The sequence below is a fragment of the Chrysochloris asiatica genome, unplaced genomic scaffold (assembly GCF_000296735.1).
Source record: "Chrysochloris asiatica unplaced genomic scaffold, ChrAsi1.0 scaffold00040, whole genome shotgun sequence".
Classification (NCBI taxonomy): Eukaryota; Metazoa; Chordata; class Mammalia; order Afrosoricida; family Chrysochloridae; genus Chrysochloris; species Chrysochloris asiatica.
Window position 1 is genome coordinate 19244808 of NW_006408558.1, and position 21949 is coordinate 19266756.

At 51.8% G+C, this 21949-nt stretch overlaps 1 protein-coding gene across 1 annotated transcript; it reads right to left on the reverse strand.

Moving 5' to 3' along the window:
* Positions 1 to 2428: 2428 nt before the first annotated feature.
* SART1 (squamous cell carcinoma antigen recognized by T cells) lies at positions 2429 to 20639 on the reverse strand. Its single transcript, XM_006860905.1, has 20 exons — positions 20327 to 20639; positions 19326 to 19383; positions 18737 to 18792; positions 18194 to 18320; positions 17961 to 18066; positions 17703 to 17780; positions 17521 to 17620; positions 17295 to 17437; positions 16976 to 17182; positions 16212 to 16336; positions 16005 to 16138; positions 15792 to 15925; positions 4330 to 4503; positions 4129 to 4239; positions 3816 to 3903; positions 3321 to 3411; positions 3100 to 3235; positions 2741 to 2830; positions 2528 to 2649; positions 2429 to 2447 (listed from the first exon to the last, which is right to left on the reverse strand). Exons 1-20 carry the CDS (start codon positions 20637 to 20639, stop codon positions 2429 to 2431), a joined length of 2412 nt encoding a protein of 803 aa, XP_006860967.1.
* Positions 20640 to 21949: the final 1310 nt, after the last annotated feature.

The window sequence follows — 21949 nt, forward strand, 5'->3', positions numbered from 1 at the left end:
CAGAGCCACACTCTCATCCTGCTTGGCTCCTCCAGCCACTGCCCAGTAGGCACCTGAGTCCTTCTTGAGGACATTAACAGGACCACCTGGGGAACGAGGGGCAGGCAGTCAAAGTGGCTGGAGAGACAAAGCCCCCAGTCCTGTAGGATGTGGCCAGAGGGGCACCTTTCTAGTTGTTCCAGTGCTGGCCCACAGGACCTGACCTGAGCTCCCAAAGGCCTCTGATGAATGGGGGAGGTGGCTTCTTAGCTCAGCCTGCTCTAGAGAAGACACACAGAGAAATGACAAAAGGGGTCTAGTTCCGTCCTGAGCCTCAACAGCCATCGCCCGGCCAGAGGGAAACGAAGCCATTGACTGACAGAGCCAAGGGTTGCTGGAACTTGAAGCCAGAGCTGGAGGACAGGGATGGGGTGGAACAGTCAAGAGGAAGGGGATGGAAGACTTGCCTGTGCCTGGAGCCCAGGCCACACTAACCTTTGTGCTGAGGACCCCATCACCACCTGCCATCTGCCTGGCTGAGATTGGCGGGGCGGGCTGAGCAGCCAGGAGACACCTGCCAGCTGGGCTCTTTGGAGCATATCTGAAGGGCAGAATTCCCTCCCGCTCCCATGAGGTCACTCACCCACTGACTCCAAGACCAGTGGCCAGGAACCCTGTTTTTGCTCCTCTGCATTCCCAGGCCCAGCCATTAGCTGGCTAACCATACTTAACCTGGTGAAGTCATGACCCCTTCTGCAGCTAGAACACCAAATGGCTAGGTGTGGCATGCCTGATGTCAGACAGTAAATGCAAAAGCTGAGAAAGCAGCCTGTTCTAGGAAGCAGTGCAGCCTGATCCATGGGGTGCTCCTGGGACGAAGGTGTCTTGCTGGTGTCACCAGTGCGCAGGGAGTTCAGGTCTCCAGGGGAATGGGATGGGGGGAGTCCCAGCGTTTCTTCCTGCAGGGGATGAACTGAGGCCTTGCTGTCTCCCAGCCCCGGCCAGGTGGAAGGACACAGTGGGGGAAGGGGAATGCGGCACCAGGAGAGGAGCAAGCCTGGCCCGAGACTGAGGCTTCCTGGAGGAGGCGCTTTAGGTTATAGTTCACTATGATTATTCAAGTCAGAAGCACAGAAGGCAGCCTGGCCTTCATCCAGCTGTGCTCCAGACCAGGGATCGGGTTGTTTCTAGCTTGGGTGTGACAACTGCCCCAAGATGGGCCCAATTCCTGGCAGCTGATATGGTGTGTGCTTCTCCGGGGACCCTGGACTACTGGGCCACAACTCTGGAAGTGCACACAAGCTTTCATGAAAAAGGACCCTGGTTCCCTGAACCCTGAATCCAGCCTCTAGGGCAAGCACACTCCAGACTCACTGAGGAAGCAAGGTGAACACTAAATCAGAATCAAAAGTCAAACTCAGGAGGGTGTGCGTGTGTCTGAGCCCAGGAACAGTGAGTGGGCTTGGCATGGCGCAGCCTTGCAGAAACCACGTCCTCTAACAGCAACCTTCTCTTTTCAGGTGACCACGTTTTGTCCCTTATGGACACAGCATTATTTCCATCCAAGATGAATTTTCAACATCACCCTTCCACTTGTTTTTCGGTTTCATTTTTTTCATCTTAAAACCGTTGTGTCACCTGGCACATACTGTGGCCCACAAGCAGGTGCTTAGCTGGTGGCATCTTTCCATCTACCCTGGGCTCAACCCGGCCTTCAGAGTGTGCTGAGGATCTTGTCTAAGTGCACATGGGACAAGTCTCCCAGAAGGCACTGGGCTGAGTGCCCCATGCATAACTGTAACCAACTGCGGGTAAAACGCTGTAGTCAAGGACGGTGCTGCCTCTTCTGGTCACAGTCCAAGGTGGTACAGGAGTGCGAGGGACACTTGGGGGGCTCTGGGTCTCTGACCTGCCCACCAGGCTGCCAGGTGGTCCTCTGGTCCATGGGAGGGCTCTGTCCCAGAAGGTCCTGGCTCATCCCAGGACGACTAAACCTCTTAGAACACCTACCACTTCTAACCAGAAGCTAGTGATAAGTGGGGGTGTGTGTGAGTGTGTGTGTGTGTGTGTGTGTGTGTGTGTGTGTGTTACAAAAAACCAACCTGTGTCTTTCTGGCTAGCTGCGGCCCCAGGCTAGGGGTGACTGAAAGGAGCAGGGCTAAGTGTGCCCCTTCAATGCAGCTCACCTAGTAGCCCTATGTGCCCAGGGCTCGTTCACTTTTGAATCCCCAGTGAGTGAATAAAAAAATGAGTGAGTTCTTCCAATCTTCACACCCTGTTTAGAATGAGTGGCTGAGACTTCATAAAGGTGAGACTGCGGCCTGAAGTCACACAGTCACCAGTGTCTCCCCTAGGAGGCCCACCCCTGGAGTCGGCACCATGACCAGGGGGTTAAAAATAAGGAAGGGGCTTTATTTAACGACAAGAGGAGAGGGAAGGGAGGCCGGCTTCACTTGGTGATGGTGTTCCTGCAGAGAGAAGGGAGGGGTGAGGCTGGCACCCTGGGTGCACCCACCTGCCCGCCCACCCAGCTCTCCCAGGCACTCACGCGTTCATGCTCTTGCCGCTGCCGCTGAGCACGATGTACGGCGTCTTCTGGGCCTTCTGCTTCTCCTGGAGCAGAGCCACAGTGCCCAGGGGCGTGTCGCTGGAGCTCATCTTCTTCAGGAGCTATGGGGGCACAACCGGTGTCAGCAAGGGCAGCAGCAGCCCCAGCATGCAACCCCCCCCTTGTGGGGCCTGCGCGCCCCCCACCGCTCACCGCCTCCTCATCCAGTTTCTTCATGCGCCGTTCAGTCTTCATCTTGCCCGAGCCCTTCCCATGGAAGCGATGGGACAGCTGCCGGAATGCCTGGGGACACAGGGCAGCAGTAGCTCAGAGCCACCCTGAGCCACGAGCTGTTTCCTGGCAGGCGGGGTGTGTGTGTGTGGTCAGGGGCCTGTCAATGGGCAGTGGAGGGGGCAGCTGGCAGTGTTTGGGGGGAGGATGGGGCTAGCAGTCGAGGGGGAGGTAAGAAAGAGCCTTAGGACCCGCCAGCAAGGAGTCAGCAGAAGGGTCTGAGCCCTGGCTGCCCCGAGGAGGGAGAGCTGTGGAGTGTGGAGGGGGCGGTGGGCCCTCACCTCCTTGGGTGTGAGTTTCCGGCCGGTCTCATCCACATACTCGATCTTGACATCAGGCTTGTAGCCGTCCTTCTCTTTGAAGTCCTGGGTGAAACCGCGGTACTCCTCCCGTCGGCTGTACTTGTCGTCGATGGCCCTGGTCCGAGACAGAGAGGGTTCATGTGAGCTGCCTCCCAGCCCGCCTGAGCACTGTGGACTCCCAGAGGTGCCCGCACACTCACATCTTGTCCTCGATGCAGTACACCGCAGAAGGTAGAGACTTGTTGGGTGCCTTCACTCGGGCCACTTTCTGCACCGTGGTCTCCAGCAATCCTGGGGGGTGGGGGTTGGGGGTTGGGAGACCTCAGTCCTGCAGGGTCCATGTCATACAGTGGCCCTGGGGAGCCAGCTGGCTGCACTAGGCTGGGCACAGACACCAGGTCCATTTGTCTGCTTGCTGAGGGCCACTGGCTGAGCTGGGACCCGAGCCCAGACTCTCCCTCTCTCTGAGCTGAAGCCTGGACCATTACAAGTGCATACACCCACTCTTCTCTGAGCAGACACTGTGTCCTGTGGGGGCGAGGTGGGACTGAGGCGAGGCGAGAACACAGCTGCTGCTCACTGTCCTGGTGCCAGGGGCAGGGGGAGGAGTGGTTCAGGGGGACAGAGGAGGTGAGGGAGCAGACAGTAGTACCCACATCCTTCTGGGCACGGCAGCCCAGGCCCCCACTCCTCACCTTTGTTCTGACACAAGAGCAAAGCGGCTGCCAGTCCTCTGTTGACAATGGGCTCCTCGTCTAAGATGGTGGTGGAGGCGGCGGAGAACTGCCGGGTTCCAGGGGAGGGTGGGAGTGAACAGCAGCCCCAAGGCTCTTCTCAACCACCCGCACAAGGTCCCCGCACCAGCCTCCCCATGACCCCGTGGGGCCGACAGACACATTTTATGAGCGTGGAAACAGGGGCTCTCAGATCCTGAGTAGGAAGGGGCAAGCCAGGACTGGGACTCGGGGTTACCCATCTCAAGTTCCCCAGCCCCCACTCCCGCCTCACATCCTGGTGCTGCTGCTCCTCGTCCAGGTTGACGGTGCTCCAGCCGAGGTTCTCCTCCCCGTCAGACTCGAAGCCGCCGTTGGCTGAGCGCTCCTCGTCCCGCTCAAAGTCCTGGCGACAGAAGACAGGTCAGCTTGGCTGCTGGCTCTGAAGCCTGCCTAGCCCTCTGCCCACCCGACCGAGCACGCACCGAGGACCCACCATGAGCTCCTCCTGCTCCTCCCGGTTGCCGGCCAGCCCGTAGGTGGGGATCTCCCCCAACGTCCGGCAGAACTCCGATGTGGCATTGAACACTATGGTCCCCTTCCGCTCAGGATCTTCATCTTCCTCCCAGCCCCTCTGGCGAGACTCCAGCTTCTTCACAATCTCTACCACCTGGAGGAAGGAGAGGCTGAGGGCAAGCCCAGAAATTTCTGGGGGTGATGCCATGGAGCCCCAGCACGCCCCCTAGTGGCAGTCAGACAAGCCAGACTCACCGGCCCCAGCCACATCTTCTCTGTCCCCACCAGTCTGTTCTCTCTGCGCCTGATCTCACCCGGGCATGCTTCTGCCCCAAGCCTATCGATGGATGGCTCCCTACAGCCTAAGTGTCCAAAGTCCTATAAGACCCTCTGTGACCAGGCCCCACCATCCCCTCTCCTCACTGCCCTGCGCCTGGCACCTTCCTCAAACATGAGGCACCTGGCTACTCTTGCTGCACCTCTGCCACCCCAGCATCAGCATCATTGAAATCTTTCCACTGCCATCCCTGAGGACACAGGGTGGCTACCTCTGACTTCCCCTGGTCCCTCTTCTCAAAGCTTCCTGTGTCACCAAGAAAAAGTGGGAGTCTTGTGACGAGAGCTCCCTCCCCTCCCGCTCAAACATGCACCCAACTTTCTGTGTCCCTGCTGTCATGCAGATGCCTCCCTGCTCCCACCTCAAATGCTCCACCCAAACGCCCTGCATCTACTCTCTGCTCCATCAGTCCTGTCAGTGGGCAAGTATGATGCCCCACTCCACCCCCTTTTTTAATACACTTTTTATTGGGAATGGAGTGAAGGTTTAGAGCTGTTATTGCTTAGTGCCGTCGAGTCAGTTCTGACTCATAGAGACCCTGTCTAGGGTTCCCAAGGAGCAGCTGTGGTTCGCAGGTCAGTGCTGACCCTACAGCGCCGTACCAGGAGTCCGATTCACAGAGCAGATCACTGGCTTTACATTCAAGGGGAGATCATCAGCTTCACATTCAACCAATCATATTCTTTGCATCCCCTCCATGGACCATCAGTTAATAGCATCTACCTCTATTCACTATACCTCTGGCACTCTTCCACGCCTTCCACTGTCTTCCTCTTTACTCTGCCAACCTCCCTTGTATAGCCTGTCCTGTCACGCACGTTAACCCTCTACCATACCTTCTCTCTTTAAAAACTCTCTCCAGTTGACTATGTGATGAGGCCAGAACTGGATGGTGCCCAGCTACTATTACTGAACATTTTGATCAAGGAGGCCATAGAAGAATCCTCATCACAAAGAGGAAAATGCTGGACATAATTTAAATTTCTATGGAATCTAGACTTTCTGGTGTCATGGAAGCTGGATGAACCCGACACTATTGCCTTGAGATCATCTTTAAGCCTTCAACCAAAACTATACCCCCCTGCAGTCTTCTTCAAACCAAACCAGAGTGTAGCTTGTTGTGAAGTCTCCTAGTCAGTTCTTACTCGTGGCCACCCTGTCTAGGTTTCTGAGGCTTTAAATTTGTGCAGGAACAGAAAGTCTCATCACTGGTGGGCTCAAACCACCAACCTGTGCCTCACAGTCCAGCAGTGCTTATCCCATGGACTCATCACACTCCCATACTTTAGCTTAACTAGTTTTCAAACAAAACAACAAAACAGACAGGCTTCCTTGAGTATTATGCTCTTATTCATGGGAATCCTGGTGTGACACTGTAGGATAAGCCCTGGACTGCTAACTGCAAGACTGGCAGTTCAAACCCACCAGCCGCTCCTCAGAAACCCTATACAGGGTCACTGTGAGTCACACCAGCTTGATGGCACTTACAACGACATATAGGATCAACGTGACAACAGCAAATCCAAAGACGAGCTAGGAAACCGGTGACTGTGAGTTTTTGTGCATGGGGAAAGAACTCAGAAAAGGAGGGTGGGAAGAAGTACAACTCATAGCATGTACCCGTGTTGCTCAATTGTCCACGTGGAAATTGGGGAACAGGTGTTTTACTTGTATGTTCTCAACAACGAAACAAAACCAACCCCTCCCTGGTGATACATTTCAAGTCGTCAGCACAATGCCTGTTAAGTGCTCTTTATTGGTTCCGATGCATAGTGACTTGCATAGGGATTCTGAGGAGCAGCTGGTGGGTGTGAACAGCCGATCTTGTAGTTAGCTGTCCAGTGTTAGTCCACAGTGCCACACAGTGCCGAGCAAGTATGTTGTAAGGGAGTAAGCATTCAACACTTGTTTGCTGCTACTATCTGGTACCACTTGCAACACCCCGTTCTTCAATTGCTAGTAAACACACAGTGAAGGTAATCTCTAGCCACAAGTTTGATCAGTCTTTACTGAGGGCCTATTTGGTGCCAGGCACAGTACATGCAACTGGGAGCATCCAAACTCCAAAACCAAACCCACTGCTATCAAACTGATTCCAATTCATAGAGATTGTAAATTGATAGGGTGTCTAGGACTAAAAGACTTTACGGGAGCAGACAGCCTTATCTTTCTCCTGAGGAGCGGCTGGCAAGTTTGAGCTGCTGACCTTTCGGTTATCAGTCCAATGCTAACCCACAGAACAAATGCTTCCTTCCACCCTCCAGAGGCTATCTGGATGACGAAGGAGACACCCAACTAAGTAGACAGTTGTGGATGAAAATGCAATGCACGGGGCATTTTAAGTGCAACAAAACGCCTCTACATGAGACAGTGACGTGGACATGTGACATTATGCATTTGCTGAAACTCACAGAACTGACAAAACACTACGAACACTTATGCAAACGATGAACTTTAGTTAGGAATAAGCCTAGCAATACTGGTTCATCAGTTGTAACGTATGTATCAACCGACACAAGATGCAAGTAATAGGTGAAACACAGGCCAGGGGAGGAGGAGGCCTATGGGAATTCTCTGTGAGTTTCCATGTACTTTTTCTATAACCCTAAAAGTGCTCTACAAAAATACAGTGTATTCCCATGTAGACTATCACACAATTCACAGTAAAACATTAAAAAAAAAAAAAAATACCGTATATTAATATAAAGTAGAAAAACCTTCCCTCACCCTGCAGCCCCTTTGCTCTGCCCTTCGTCCAGCATGCTCTCAGTGTGACCACTCCACTTCCCTATTGCTTCCTTTTGGGGGTGGGGGTAGGGGTGTGATACATTATTGTGGTTTGGGTGAGAGTTTTCAGAGAAGTTTCCCATTCAACAATTTATACACATTGTTTGCTGACGTAAATTACAATTCTCTCCATGTAACCAACAGCCTTCTCACTTTTCCCCTGGCTTCCTAGTTTCCATAGGTCCATTTTCTCAGGCCCTTCCTGCCTTCTCAGCTTTGTTTTTTGGGCAAATGCTGTCCTTTTGTTTTCATATGGTTGACTGTTCTGAGGCCTCCTTCCACTTTATCCTATTACCGAAATTTTGTTTTCAATGAAGTGTTGTTTTAAAAAAACCCCACACTCATGCACCTATGACACAGCTGGGAAATAACATCACACACGCGCACTCAGACCCCTGCGCCCCCTCCACTCATATTTGTGGTCAGGACTCACTGGCCTTTCATAATTTTGCCACATAAGGATGTGACCCTGGACAATGTATTGTTGTATTATGCAATTTTTAAACATTACACCATCTAACTCATATTGTATGATTCCGCTCTGATTCTTTTTTTCGCTTAAGAAAAAAAAGTGTTCTTTACTGAGGATGCATGTCCTCAGTGTGGTTAATGCTCCAGACTGCAAAGCCATTTAAACTGCAAGGTTGGCGGTTCAAGCTCACCAGCTGCTCCTTGGAAGCCCTATACAGGGTCGCTAGGTTGGAACCGACTCGACGGCAATTAACAACAACAACATTTTCTGGTATCACCAAGAATGCGCTGGAAGCGGCTGAAGGCAGTGGTGGCTCTAAGGCTAGAACTCTTGCCTTCCATGAAGGAGCCCTGGGTTGGATTCCCGGCCCTGCACCCCATATGCAGCCACTACCATGTGTCCGTGGAGGCTTGCGTACTGCTATGGGGCTGAACAGGTGTCGGTGAAGCTTCCAGATGTAGACAGACAGCCTAGGAAGAAAGACCACATGATTGACTTGAAAACCAGCCAAAGAAAATCTCCGATCACAACACTCCAAGCCTGTTGTGTGGGAGTGCCCATGAGTCAGGGGCTGACTGGTCGGCAGCAAACCACAACCTGATGTTTGTTTCCCGGTTCACGTGTGCAGACGGTTCTGGGCACAGGCCCCATATCGGGCACTGCTAAATGTACAGAGCCACTACCTTTCAACTCATCTTCTTCAGCAGATCACACTCCTGGGTATTTCCGTGAGAGAGATAAGGAGTCTGGTAGTTTGCCCAGTGGGTGTGTGGAAGTGACATGAGCACTCACTGCAGCTGGAAGTGCGCTTTCTTTGATTCCCAGTGAAGGCTGTTCATTCCTCTTCTAAGAACCGCCTACTCAAGGCTTCTGCACTTTTCCGTTAGACTGTTTGTTCCCGTTGGTTATGTGTGGGCAAGAATCTTCTCTGGTATATTTTTCTAACTTCTTCATACCTTTTTTTCCCCAAACTTAAATAATGAATTTCTAGGTAGTCAACTTCCTTAATTCCTTTGTGTTTTCTATCTTAATCTCTTCCTGCTACAAAATCACAAACATAAAACAGAAATATAAAAACCCAACTTGAAAATGGGCAAAGGACTTAACAAACATCTCTCTAAAGCAGAAATGTTCTTAGGTGCTGTTGAGTCGATTCCAACTCACGGCGACCCCACGCACAACACAAACCTGGGTTTTCACTGCTGGGTCCTTCATCATCCTCACAGTTGTTTGACCCTGTTGCTGCTGCCACCATGTCACTCTATCTGATCCGGTGGCTTCCTCTTTTTCGCTGGCCTCCACACCCCTTTACCCAGTATGATGTAGAAGCACATGAAAAGTTGTTCATAATCATCCGTCTTTAAGGAAATGCAGATCAAAACCACAGTGAGATACCACTTCACACACCCACTAAAATGGCTCTTTAAAAAAACAAACAACAAATACACAAAATACCAAGTGTTGGTGAGGGACTGGAGAAATCAGGACCCTTGTTGGGTTCCTCAAAGAGTGGAACACTATTATCACCCAGTCCAGGAATCCTACTCCTATCCTATGTCCCAGATGATGAAGGCAGGGACCCAGAGACTCATCCACTAAGGCTCACTACAACCCAAGAGTCCACCAACAGACGGCTGGATAAATAAAGCTCCGGCACACGTGCCAACATGTCAGAAACGTGAAGACACTGAAGCACGGTGAACTGAGCCACATTATGCGACATGGCATGTTTAAGGGTGAGTTCTTTAGCCACTTCATCCCTTCACCCATGTGCCCTCCCTGTCATCAGCCATCCCTGATGACATCACTTCCCCTGTAGTCTTCTTAGATGAAGGTACCTCAGAGACTGGATTAGGGAGGTGTCCTCTCTGAACTCACACGCCCACTGAGATAACCCTCCGGCCCTCACTTGCTATTCCTCTACAGTCCTGCTGTGTCCAGTCAGTGCCTCATCTCCCTTCGCTCACGACGGTTTCAGCGCTCACTATCTTCCCCCATCATCATTCTTGGTGACCTCAGCATCCAAAATGTTGCCTCAGAGGTTCCAATCATTTGAACACTCCTCAGTTCCTGCCCTCCAGTGTCATATTCTGGGCCTCAGCATCTCCAACCGCCATGCCCGTTTCAAAACCCACTTCGTCTTATCTTTATGGCCCACTTAAGTCTATCCACCTCAATTCAACCATTCTAGAGCTCAAGCAAGCCCCTTAATCCAATCCACACACTCACTACTGCTCTCCTGCCGTGCCCCATATCTTGAGGTTTGGCCTCCATGGTGCATTCATACCAGCTCTCTTCTGTAAAACTCTTCAGGGTCTTGTCCCTCTGCCCCGAGAAAGTCCAATCCTGGCCAATCCCAGCTACTCACCTACTCGGCAGGCTAGAGCCATCCAGAAGCATGCTGACGGAGTCCTTCAAATTCAAGACTATTTATAGTTCAGTGGGGAATCACCACTCACCTACAGGAACAACCAACAGTCTGTTGCCTCTACTGAAGCTGCTCTCTACCCTCTCCTAGAATCTCACTTACTCTCTCCTTAAAACCACCAGGCTGGGGCTCCCTTCATGTCTTCCAACCCAAGTCATCTACAATGGGCACTGCCTATACCTGCCCTCCTGAAACACGTGACCTGACCACTCAGAGCCTAGCCCTGTCTTCCTCTGTGAGGACTCTGTTCCTGCAAACATCCCTTTTTTCCTCTTCTGCCATTGGCAGTTTCTCCCTCTCCCCCGGACCAGCATCCAACATACCCGGGAATCTCCAGCACTTTTAAGAAAGCCCTTTGGGGACAAGCAGACCAGCACGGAGCTTCTAGAAGAACAGAAGATACTTCTTAAAAGGAAGATCAGCAGGAAAAATCAGAAATAATGGCAGTCAGATTGACTACTGTAAGAACAAGCAAGTTGTTCACCGGGGAGCCATCAGGGCAAGCAGTCAGGTCCCCTCAGGGCAAAACCCCTTCCAAGACTGAGACTCAAGGGGAATACATAAGCAGGCATGTGGTCCTGCTGGTGACCACATTGGTCTACCGATAAGGGGAAGTGGGGGAAAAACAGCAATGAAGCTGTGAGCTAAGTCCAACCACGCTCAACAGACTCCTGTTCACCTGGATTGAGACCTGGTTGGCCAGCAGTATGGTGAGACCTGGGCACTCCCGGACTCAGGGACAGGGACATGGCCACAGAGGACTAGAGTGGAGAGTGAAGCGTACAGCTGATATGAAGTGAGGGGAGATGCCCAAGAGTACCCTTGTGACCTGGCTTCAATGGATGGATGATCAGAACTCGACTAGAGGAAGAAGAGGAAAAAAAGAGTAATCTGCTACAATTTGATGAATTTGACTTATACTTATAGATGTAATAGCTCAAAAGAGGGTATGTATCTTTACAGTGAGAATCATTCCCACTCCCTTGGTACACAGCGTTGATAGGGATAGGCAACTTAGACATTGGCTACCCAAAATGGGGGAACTACAAAGGCATGAAGTGACTGGCTTACAAGCTTTCAAGAGGGAGCCTAGTTTCAGAGGGTGCGGGGGATTCACAATAAAAGCTTTTAAAAAAAATAAAGAAAAAAGAAAGGCCTCTGGAGGGTGTGAGATTCAATTGTGGGGGATAATTGGGAACATTTTCAACATAGATTGGCTCCTTTGTAAGTGTTCATGAAATTTCTTTAGGCAATGAATGTACTGACACAGAAGAAAGTCCTGATTTTTAGAGATGCCTGCTCAACTATTCTGGGTGCAGTGTCATTACATCTGTAACTTTCAAATGGTCTCAAGGGGGAAAAGAGAAAGAGAGCGAGCGTGCAAACCAAGCAAGCAGAAGCACTCTGACATGTTCACAGGCCCTGAAGGTGAAGGAGAGGTATGACGGCGTTCATTGTAACGCTCTTTCAACTTCTCTACATGTACTTGGTGTGGAGTATGGTGCTGGTTATGTTTCAAAAAATTCCTAGGTTAGAAAAAAATCACCAAAAACCTAGAGATGGCAAACACACAGACACACACGTTTAAAACTTTCTAGGTGCTTCTATGTGCAGCAAGCATGAGAGGAACCACAGCGATCCTATGTACAACACAACGAAACACTGTCCAGTCCTGCGCGATCCTCACAATTGCTTCTATGCCTGAGCCCATTTTCGCTGCCACTGTGTCAATCCATCTAGTTGGAGGGCTTCTCCTTTTTGGCTGTCCTTCCACTTTACCAAAGCGTGAGGTCCTTCTCCAAGGACGGTTCCCTCCTGATAATGTGTGAAGAATGAGAGATGCCGTCTGGCCATCTTGGCTACTAAGGAACATTTTGGCTGTATTTCTTTTTTTTTGACAATCACAAACTTATTTGAATACCAAAGAGAATGCAAGATACTCCCTACAGTTTAACCAAAAGTAATTACTATAGAAGGGAAATGCACCATCCAGAGACCAAAAGGAGAAACAAATATAGCTTAACACTTTAGATATCCTTTACCTCTGTTTTCCTCTAAGACTTTCAAATAAATTCTCATGGAAGGATTAGCACTTCAAGTTCAGAAATGTTTTCAAGAGTTCAAGAAACAAAGAGACAGACTTCTGAACAATAGTTGGCGGAGCACCACCTTTGTGGAAGTCATTCATAAATCAAAGCACATGGATTCTCATGCTCAAGTGGCCGGACCACCTGGACTTCTATTAGAATTATTGGTGCTTATATTTTTGAAACTTCTATGCTTGAACATGAATGAAACCTTTCTTTAATAGATTAAGAATAGTTTTAGATTTGCAGAGAAGTTGTGAAAATCGTAAAGTCCTCATATACTTAGTACTTATGTACTTAGTTTCCCCTATTATTGATAAATTTGTATGGTATATTTTTTATAGTTACTAAGCTAATGTCAATACATTAGACCCACTCCTCAATTATCAACATGGTTAGGTGCCAAAGACTGGATTGTTACATGGCAATTGGTATTATGCTAAAATGGAGGCTGACTAGAGCATTACCTAAAACCCAAATTGCATCATTATATAACTGCCAAATCACACCAATACATAACTGCCAAACCACATCATTATATAACTACCAAATCACATCAATACATAACTGTCAAACCATTGAGGATCATACCCAGCTAAATTGACACATAATCTTAGCAATCATAGCCCTCACTGTTTTTGCTCTGCACCTTGCCATTCATTACTACCAGATGTCATTGATGCCAAAAATAGTTGCAGAGATTTTTTTACTATTGTAAATGGCAGACAATGAGAAAGTCTGCAAAATGGCAGACAATGAGATAGTCGATAACTAAAGAGTGGTGGTGGTCGATGGTGTGTTGTAAAGGTGGTTCCGATTCATAGTGGCTGTACTTCTTTCAACACAGATTTGTTTTCCTTCTGGCAGTCCATAGTACTTTTAATATTCTTCTCCGACACTATAACTCAAATGCATCAATTCTTCTATGGTCTTCCTGAATCATTCTCCAACTTTCACATGCAGATGTTGTTGAGTGCCATCAAGTCAGTTCTGACTGAGTGACCCTGTATAGGGTTTCCAAGGAGCAATTGGTGGGTCTGAACTGCCAACCTTGTGGTTTGAAGTCTACTGATCCTATAGCACACCAGTTGTTGTTGTTAATTGCCATTCTGTCAGTTCTGACTCACAGAGACCCAGCATAGGGTTTCTGAGGAGTGGCTGGTGAGTTTGAACTCCAACTTGTGTGGTTCAAATCAACCTGGCGGTCCTGTGCTTATCCTGTAACACCACACCTTGTAGGGGTATGGATGTGATCCTATCTCAGACAGCATTATACTTCAAGGCTGATGTTGAAATGTTCTTTTTGATGATGAATGGGGCACTGTTCCTCTTCAATTTGTCATTCCAGGCATAGCAGCCATGTGATTGTCAGATTCAAAATGGCAATACTAGCGTCCATTTCAGCTCACTAACGCCTAGGATATCGATCTTTATGCATTCCATTTCATTTCTGACAACTTCCAATTTTCCTAGATTCATACTTTGTACATTCCATGTTCTGATTATTAATGGATGTTAGAGTTGTGCCCTAACAACAATCGAAAGTCCCAAAAGTTTGACTCCATTCACGCCATCACGGTAAACTCTGCTTTGAGGTAGAAGCAGCTCTTCCCCAGATATATTTTGAGTGCCTTCCAACTTGAGGGGCAACACTGTTATCTGACAATATTCTCGTGTTATTCACCATGCTTCAATATTTTGGTGCTATCCGACAGTGTTCCACTGATATTCATAAGGTTTCCAATGGCTAAACAATCGGAAGTAGTCCATCTCACCTTCTTCCTAGTTTGGCTTTGTCTGGAAGCTACGCTGAAACCTGTCCACCATGGGTGACCCTGGCAGCATTCAAAAGACTGGTGGCATAGCTTCCAGTATCACACCAACACATGAGGCACCACAATGTGACAAACTGACAGACACGTGGCGGCTCTTTAAAAGCAGAGGTGAGCAAACTACAGCCCACTGTTATTGTCGATACAGTTTTATTGGAACACAGCTATACCCACTTACTCATCTATCAGCTGAGGCTGCTGTCTGTGCTTCTACAGTTGAGCGCCTTAGTTGTGACAAAGACCCTGCGGCCCTTCAGCTCTCAAAGTTGCTGCCCTCCCTCCCTCAGCTCCCATCTCTCCCCACTCCTTTCCAATCTACTGAGGCAGCTTTCATATGCCAATCAGGCCTCAGCTTTCCCTAGTATCAGAAAGACTGTCTCCTCAAAACACTTTCCTGGCTGCTGCGGACATTGTTGTTTCCACCTCCCTCAGGGCCTGCTGCTTGTCCTCCTTTGCAGGGGCCTTGACTGCACTGTCCCCTACACTGTGGGCGCTACCTGAGCTCACAGCTCCAGCCGCCCCGCTCCCTCCCACCTAGGGAGGAACAGTACATATGGTATGGACTCCGTCAATCCCAGCTGCACCACTTATGAACCACATAACTGTGGGCAACTTACCTAAACGCCTGCATCTCAGTTCCCTCCAGTGTGAAATGGAGACTACAGAACGCTCCTCACAGGATGCTGCTGTGAGGACGAAATGAGTGCCCACACACACGGCATGTCTCAACATGTCCTGTAAGGGTCCTCTCAAGGTCCCACCTTAGTTCACACACCCATCCTCCCACTCTAAGTTTCAGCCTCCCTGGGCCTTACGCCTTTCTAGAGACATCTCCAGGGAGGACATCTGCCATCTCCCTGGCTGAACAGCCAGCTCTCCACCTCCAGCGCACCTCCATTCACACAGTTCTGCAAGGTTGGCTCCTTTGGGTCACTCCAGACTTGGCTCATTCACCCCAAAAACACTCCCCTAATACTCAACTTGTAGTATATGCACCAGACTGCTAACCTCAAGGTCAGTGGTTCAAAAGTACCAGCCATTCATCAGAAACACTTCATAGGATCGCTATGAATCAGAACCAACTCAACGGCACTTATCACCACCAGACTTGCGGTAGCATTCCCTGAGTGCCACTCTTGTCTTGTTGGATTTTATGCCCAGCTCTCCCCACAACCAGCAGCCATTGTGCTGTGTGCTCACGAGTTCATGGGACCGTTCCCTCCCTGAGCGCAGGACTCTTCTCTGCCCTGCGTACCGGCGCCTCCTGGCCCTGGAACGATGTCTCACTCACCATCCATGTGCAGAGGGAAAGATCCCTCACTAACACCCCTAGCATTGAACACACTGCAGAAACCTAGAAACCCGCTAAAAACAGGATCTCAAGCACAGTGAGCAGTCCAATGGACAATGGGTGCTGAGATGGCTTCTAAGGACAGGTCACAGGCACCTGTGAACAAAGGCCCTGTCTCGCTGAGGCCACCGTCTGGTTGCCCGCTCACCTTCTCACCGCTGTCATGCAGCTGTTGGAGCTGCCGCAGCCGACGCCCCTTCTCCAGCTGCTTCTGCAGCTCCAGCTCGGCCTCGTCCTCCTCCAGGGCTTCTGGGGACCCGGCCCGGGGAGCTCTGCCCTCCTCTGTGGAAACACAGGCCCCATCACACAGACCACATCCTGGGACCCAGACTCCTGAGCCTGCCCTCTTCAGCCTGCTCACCGTCATCGCTGATGTCCATGTTCTCCACGCGGGTGTCATCTGACTGGGGGCGCTGAGGCACGAGCTCCTTCTCCTCTTCCTCCAGGGCCTCCTTGTCAGCCTCAGGCACTCGGCGCCGACCCCGGCCCCGCATTCTGGGGAGTAGAGGGCCCCCCAGTGAGGACCAGTCCTGGGCCCAGTCCAGTCTACCTCTATCACCCAGCCTACCTGGAACCGAAGTCCCTGTCCTGAGTCTGGTCCCCAAGAGGCAGCAAGTCATCGGCACGCACCACCACCTCCTTGTCTTTCTTGCGGATTTTCTTCACCTTCCGCTTGGTTTTTTTGAAGGACACCTGAAGGGAAGAGAAGAAAGCTGAGGAACATGGAGAGGGGTGGGGGACCAGCTGCAAGCCCCCTCAGTGGGGCCATTGTCCAAAGCACTTGAAGGACATGAACAACACATCAAGTAAGTACTAGTGTCCCTACTGGTGAAATGAGGAAACTGAGGCATGGGAGGTTGAGTACCTCGCTCAAGGTCACCCAGCACCTAAGCAGGAGAACTGGGCGTGAGTCTGGGCCCTGAAGCCCCGCCTTTCAACCACTTAGCCAAGCTACTCAGCTGTCTACCTCTATGGTCACAGTCATTCCAAATATAAACTCCACGTAAAGGGACAAAATGACTTCCCCCGAATCCTCACAATAACCCGTCACCTGTACTTCAGCTGGTAACCGAGGCACACAGTTAAATGCCTCACCCAAAGCACCAAGCTGACTCTGAAGCAGTCGGAACACTCCCAGCTAAGCCCTTACTGCTCTGTGCTCCCCACATCTCCCCCAGGGCTGCCATTTACAGCCTGTCCACAAGCACCAGGCACCAGGCACTGTTCCCACACTTGGCCTTTGTCCTTAGCGCATCCTGGGGGCATGTGACCCCTGAGGAGACGGGGAGGCACCCTGGCCCTACCCCACAGCCAGGGAAGCCCTAGGCTCACCATTTCCTCGGGTGTGAGATATTCGGAGGCCAGCCGGGGCCCCGTCGTGCTCAGGGACTGGGCCTGCAGCCGCAGCCGGGCCCGGATCTCTTCCAGCTCCCGTTCTCGGAGGTCGTCGGCTGTGCCGCCTTGGTCTAGGCGGAAGGAATGCGGTCGCTCTCCCTCCAGCTCCTCATCGTACTTGGACAGGATAGAGCGTGGTTTTTGCTGCAAGGCAAGAAGTTTGCGTTGGGATCTAGCCTGGCTACCAGAGAGTCACTAAGCTGCCGTTTGCTCCTCACCACCCCCCAAGTGCCCACACCATGCTACCCGGCCATGCCTGTGCCAGGTCATCCACACTCTCATCCTCTGCATAGGGCAAGTAGTCAGGTTTCTTCTTTCGTAACTCCACGTTCTTCTGAGCCCGCTCCTTGTCCACTAAGTTCACGTTCACCAGCACGTCCTCTTCCTCTTGCAGCACACCTGGGGGCAGGGCAGAAACAACTCACACCTGCCCTTGACCCAACCTCACCTGTGCCCCCAACCCAAGCCCCCACTCAGCCCACCTTTGTCCTTGAGGGTGAGGATCAGAGTTTCCCCTTCACGGAAGGAGTCAATGGCGTGCTCCACGGTGAGGCCCTGCAGGTCCTGGGCGCTGTACACATCCTGGAAGGGTAGGGAAGGGTCAGCTGAGTCTCGAGCACCAGCCCACCAGACCTGGGATCGCCCTGCCGTGCTACAGCCTCACCTGCCGCCTCTGCCCAAACTCCTCCTCCACCAACGAGCTGATCCCGAACTCCTGGTCCATCTCCTCCAGCAGCCTGGCCTGTGGGACAGAAAGAGGGGTGACCTACAGCATCCCCAGAAAACTCCTGCCAGGCACATGGTCAGGTCTGCCACGAGAGCACCCAGAGCACCGGGAAGCCGACGGCGACCACAGAGATGTCCTGCCTCAGTGACCCGCCAGGCCCCGCAGGTGCCCACTGCAGCCCTCCAGGGCCCTCACCCTCTTCTCCGCCATGTCCTTCTCCTTCTGGAGCTGCCGGCTCCTCTCGATCCAGGCAGCTGTGTCGTCCAGCCACAGGTCATCTTCCCCCAGGGTCTTGATCTTCCTGAAGAGGGAGGAAGGGACCCTGAGGAGCCCTGCTCCTGGCCCTCAGTCACGGGCCCACAGTGCCAGCACGCCTAGGCAGTCTCTTCCACTTCCCCTTTCCCAATCCTGGAGGAGGGCCCCCTCACCCCAGTTTCTGGTTCAGCAGGCGCTTTTCCTTGGCAGCCGCTAGCTTCTCCCGCAGCTCCTCCCGCTGTCGTAAGGCCATGGGGTTGATGACCTCAGCTGCCAGGGGCTCCTCCTTGGTGCCCGCCTCTGGAAGGGGGGCCCAGATGTGAGGCTCTGCCTGCCCTCAGGGCTGGTGGGGAGAGGAGGGAGCCACTTGCCCTGGCCCATTCCAGCTCAGAGAGCAAGAAGGGGCAGGAAGGGGGAAATCCTTTCCCTCCCAGGCCATCCCCATGTAGCACGGCAGGACTGCCATGCCTTCCCAAACACCCCAAAAGAGGTTTTCAACAAACACGTGCTGTCTACAGTGACTACACAGATCTCTCATGTACTTTACAGCACAGTGACAACGCAGTGACCCATAGTCACAATGACAGGACCAGCAGAGCCCCTCCTGCGTGTGCACACCACAAACCCACCAAAGGGTGAGGAATCTAAGCTTTAACCTCCTCTCTTCAAAGACCCTCAGGTGTCTCCCCGACCCCCATCCTCAGCCGCTTACTCACCCTTCTTGACAGTATTGACCTCCAAGGGTTTCAGCCCCAACTTTGCCCGGAGTTTACTGAGAACAAGAGACACCTTGTTAAAGACTCTCAGGTAATGGGACACCAGATGCCTTTCTGGAAATGTGAGGGGAATGATTGTGCCCTAGTGGCACAGTGGCTAAGCACTCAGCTGCACACTGAAAGGTTGGAGGTTCAAACCTACCAGCAGCTGTGTAGAGAAAAATGTGGCACTGTACTCCCATAAAGATGACACTCTCAGAAACCCTATGGGAGAGTTCTCCTCTATCCTAGATGGTTGCCAGGAGTCGACAGTGGCTCAATGGTGGTGGGTCTGGTTTTTTAAGGTGCCCAAACACAGGGCCTGCCCTACATCAGAGAGCATGGACACTGGGCTTGGCCTTGTCCCTATCAGTGGAATGCCACCCTTCCTCTTTGGTTTTCATTTCTTCTTCCATCACCAAGACAACTCATTTAGCCCATCCAACTCCCATCAGAACACTATCATGGGTGACAGTCTTGCCAAGTGGCAACTCTAGAACGTGCCTGCTTCAGAGAGAAAAAGGAGAAACCCATGAGGGGCAAGACTTACTTAGTCTCCTCGATGCTGAGCGAAGAGGCATCTCCTGAGCTGGTTTTGGAACTGGCGGCTGAAATAACAGTAAGAGTGGCTCAGGAGCTGAGCAAAGGACCAAGCAGCCAGCACCGTGGCTCCAGCCAAGGGCAGAGGGAGGGTCCCTCACTAGCACCTGACTCTGCAGAGACCCCAGAAAACAGGAAGCATCTTGGCCTTCCTCTCAGCCTTCTTCCACCCCAGCAGCTCCTTTTGCCCAAGTTTCTGAGACACCTGCCTCTTCTACTCCTTTCCTTTCTTGTCCCAACTCTCCGTATCCTTCTTTACCACCTTCGTGTATTGTTGTCAACCTGCCCTGCCCTCTCTGGCTTTGCTCAGATTGACAAAATGCGACTTAACATATAATGGTCATACACTACCTCCTCCACAAAGCTTACAGAATGACAACGGCTCTATCCGGAATCCCCAGAGGATGGGGAACGTGTCCTCTACACAGTGCAGGTCATCAAAACCCAAACACTTATTAGGGGCTGCTGCAAGGTGGGCTCTGGGCTGTCTTATTCTGTTGCCTATGGGGCCGATATGAGTTGGAACTTACGCGATGGCACTTAACACACACCATGTCACTGTTGCTGCCTTGGTGCCAGGCACCCTCAGCCCTCACCTGTCTGTCTACAGCCCTCCCGGCCTCCCTGCCTGCAGTCTTGCCCATCCGGCTTTCAATGCAATACTCTTTAAAAAACAGAAAGCGATCCCAGGCTCCTCACTGCCCGCTACACAATCCACCAAACCTGGTAGAGGTTTTCTGTTGCTTCTGCACATGCCGGTTCGTTCGTTCATTCATTCATTCATTCATTCATTCATTCATCACTCAACACACTGAGAGTCAATGATATGCCCCGAAACGGAGAAAACTGTGTTTAATTTCAAACAAATGCTGATAGGCAACTCTGAGGGTGCCTGAACCTGTGTGCACCGAGACCCCCATCACACAAACACCCCGCGACCCCGGCCCTCACCGGCTTCATAGCCCTCGTCTCGCTTCTCCCGTTTCACTCGCCGCTCGGAAGGCTCGGCCTGGCTGCGTTCCCGCCCGTGCGCGCTCCCGCGGGTCTCAGCCTCGGCCGCGCGCCGCCCGCTCCCGCGCTCGCCCGCGCGCTCCCGGCTCCGCTTCCTTCGTTCGCCGCCACTGCTGCCACCGCCGCTGCTTCGGTGTTTGTGTTTCTTGTGCTCCCGGTGCCGCAACGGCTGTTCTGTGGCGCCCGCAGTGTCGGTCGCCGGGGTTGTTCCGGCTGCCTCTTTTTCGCCCCGGTGTTTCTTGGACGACCCCATGGTGGCACATCCAACCCGAGGCAAACCACCGCCAAGCCCCACCGCACAAACTGGAACACTTCCGGGTCACCCAGCTACCACGGTTTTGTTGCCGGAAACCAAGACTAGCGGCTTCCCTCGTTCGCTTTGGAGGCTGCCCTAAAGGCTCATGGGAAGGCCGGATACGTAATCAGGTTGCGCAGCCGCGTCCGCGGCCTTGGAGCTGGTGGTGCGAGTGCGCGTGCTGATTTAGGAAGACAATCATGGACTGATATAAAAAATGTGAGGACCTAAGGAGCTCTGGCAACAGTAGTGAGGTTGGCCCAGGATCGGGCAGTGTTTAGTTCTGCTGTGCATAAGGTCGCTATGGGTCGGTACCTAACAACAACAAGGAGCTTTGGTAGCGTAGTGGTTACGAATAGGGCTGCGAACCTTCAGGTTAGCCGTTCGAAACTACCAGCTGTTCCGCGGGGAAAAGATGAGGCTTTCTGTGCCCGACAACCTCGGAAACCCTGTACAGGGTCGCTATGAGTCAGAATCGACTCTACGGCACATAACACCAACTGAGGTTTCTTAGGCCAACATCCCCGGAGTTGGAAACCTTTCCCACCTCTACAAATTACACATCCCACGGGGGGCCCTCACTGCCACTCAATAGGCGTACTAGTGGGCTCCCAGGGGCCTTGGCTCCCTCAGATGTCGAACGATGCTCCTGTTCTCTTCCTCCAGACCATCCAGCTCCACAGCCCACCCTCCTAACTTCCACAGCCAGTTTTGATCCCAAATGCTGCCTCCCGACATGCCTGGATTGGGTTTTTCAGTGGCGTCGAAGGACTCTTTTGCGCTGCAGATGAGCTGTGGATCTGAACTCTGGAAGCTGAGTGCAAAATTTGACATATCTCGGTGTGCGTTGTTCTTAGGTACTGTCAAGTCAGTTCCGACTCAGCCACCCTGTATAGGGTTTCCAAGGATTGGCTAGGTTCAAAACGACTTTGCATTACAGCGCATTAACCTGCAGCCGCACCAGGACACATATTGTTAAAGTGCCCTTGAGTCGGTTCCGACCCAATCGAGTATATGTAGGTTGTTGTTGTTGTTATGTGCCATCGAGTCGGTTCCGACCCATAGCGACCCTGTATAGGGTTTCCGAGGGTGTAAATCTTTACGGGAGTAGAAAGCCTCATCTTTCTCCCGCGGTGCAGCTGGTAGTTTCGAACCGCTGACCTTAAGGTTCGCAGCCCGACTCGTAACCACTACGCTACCAGAGCTCCTTGATATATATATATATGTGTATATACTTTTGTTGTTGTTAAGTGCTGTCGAGTCAATTC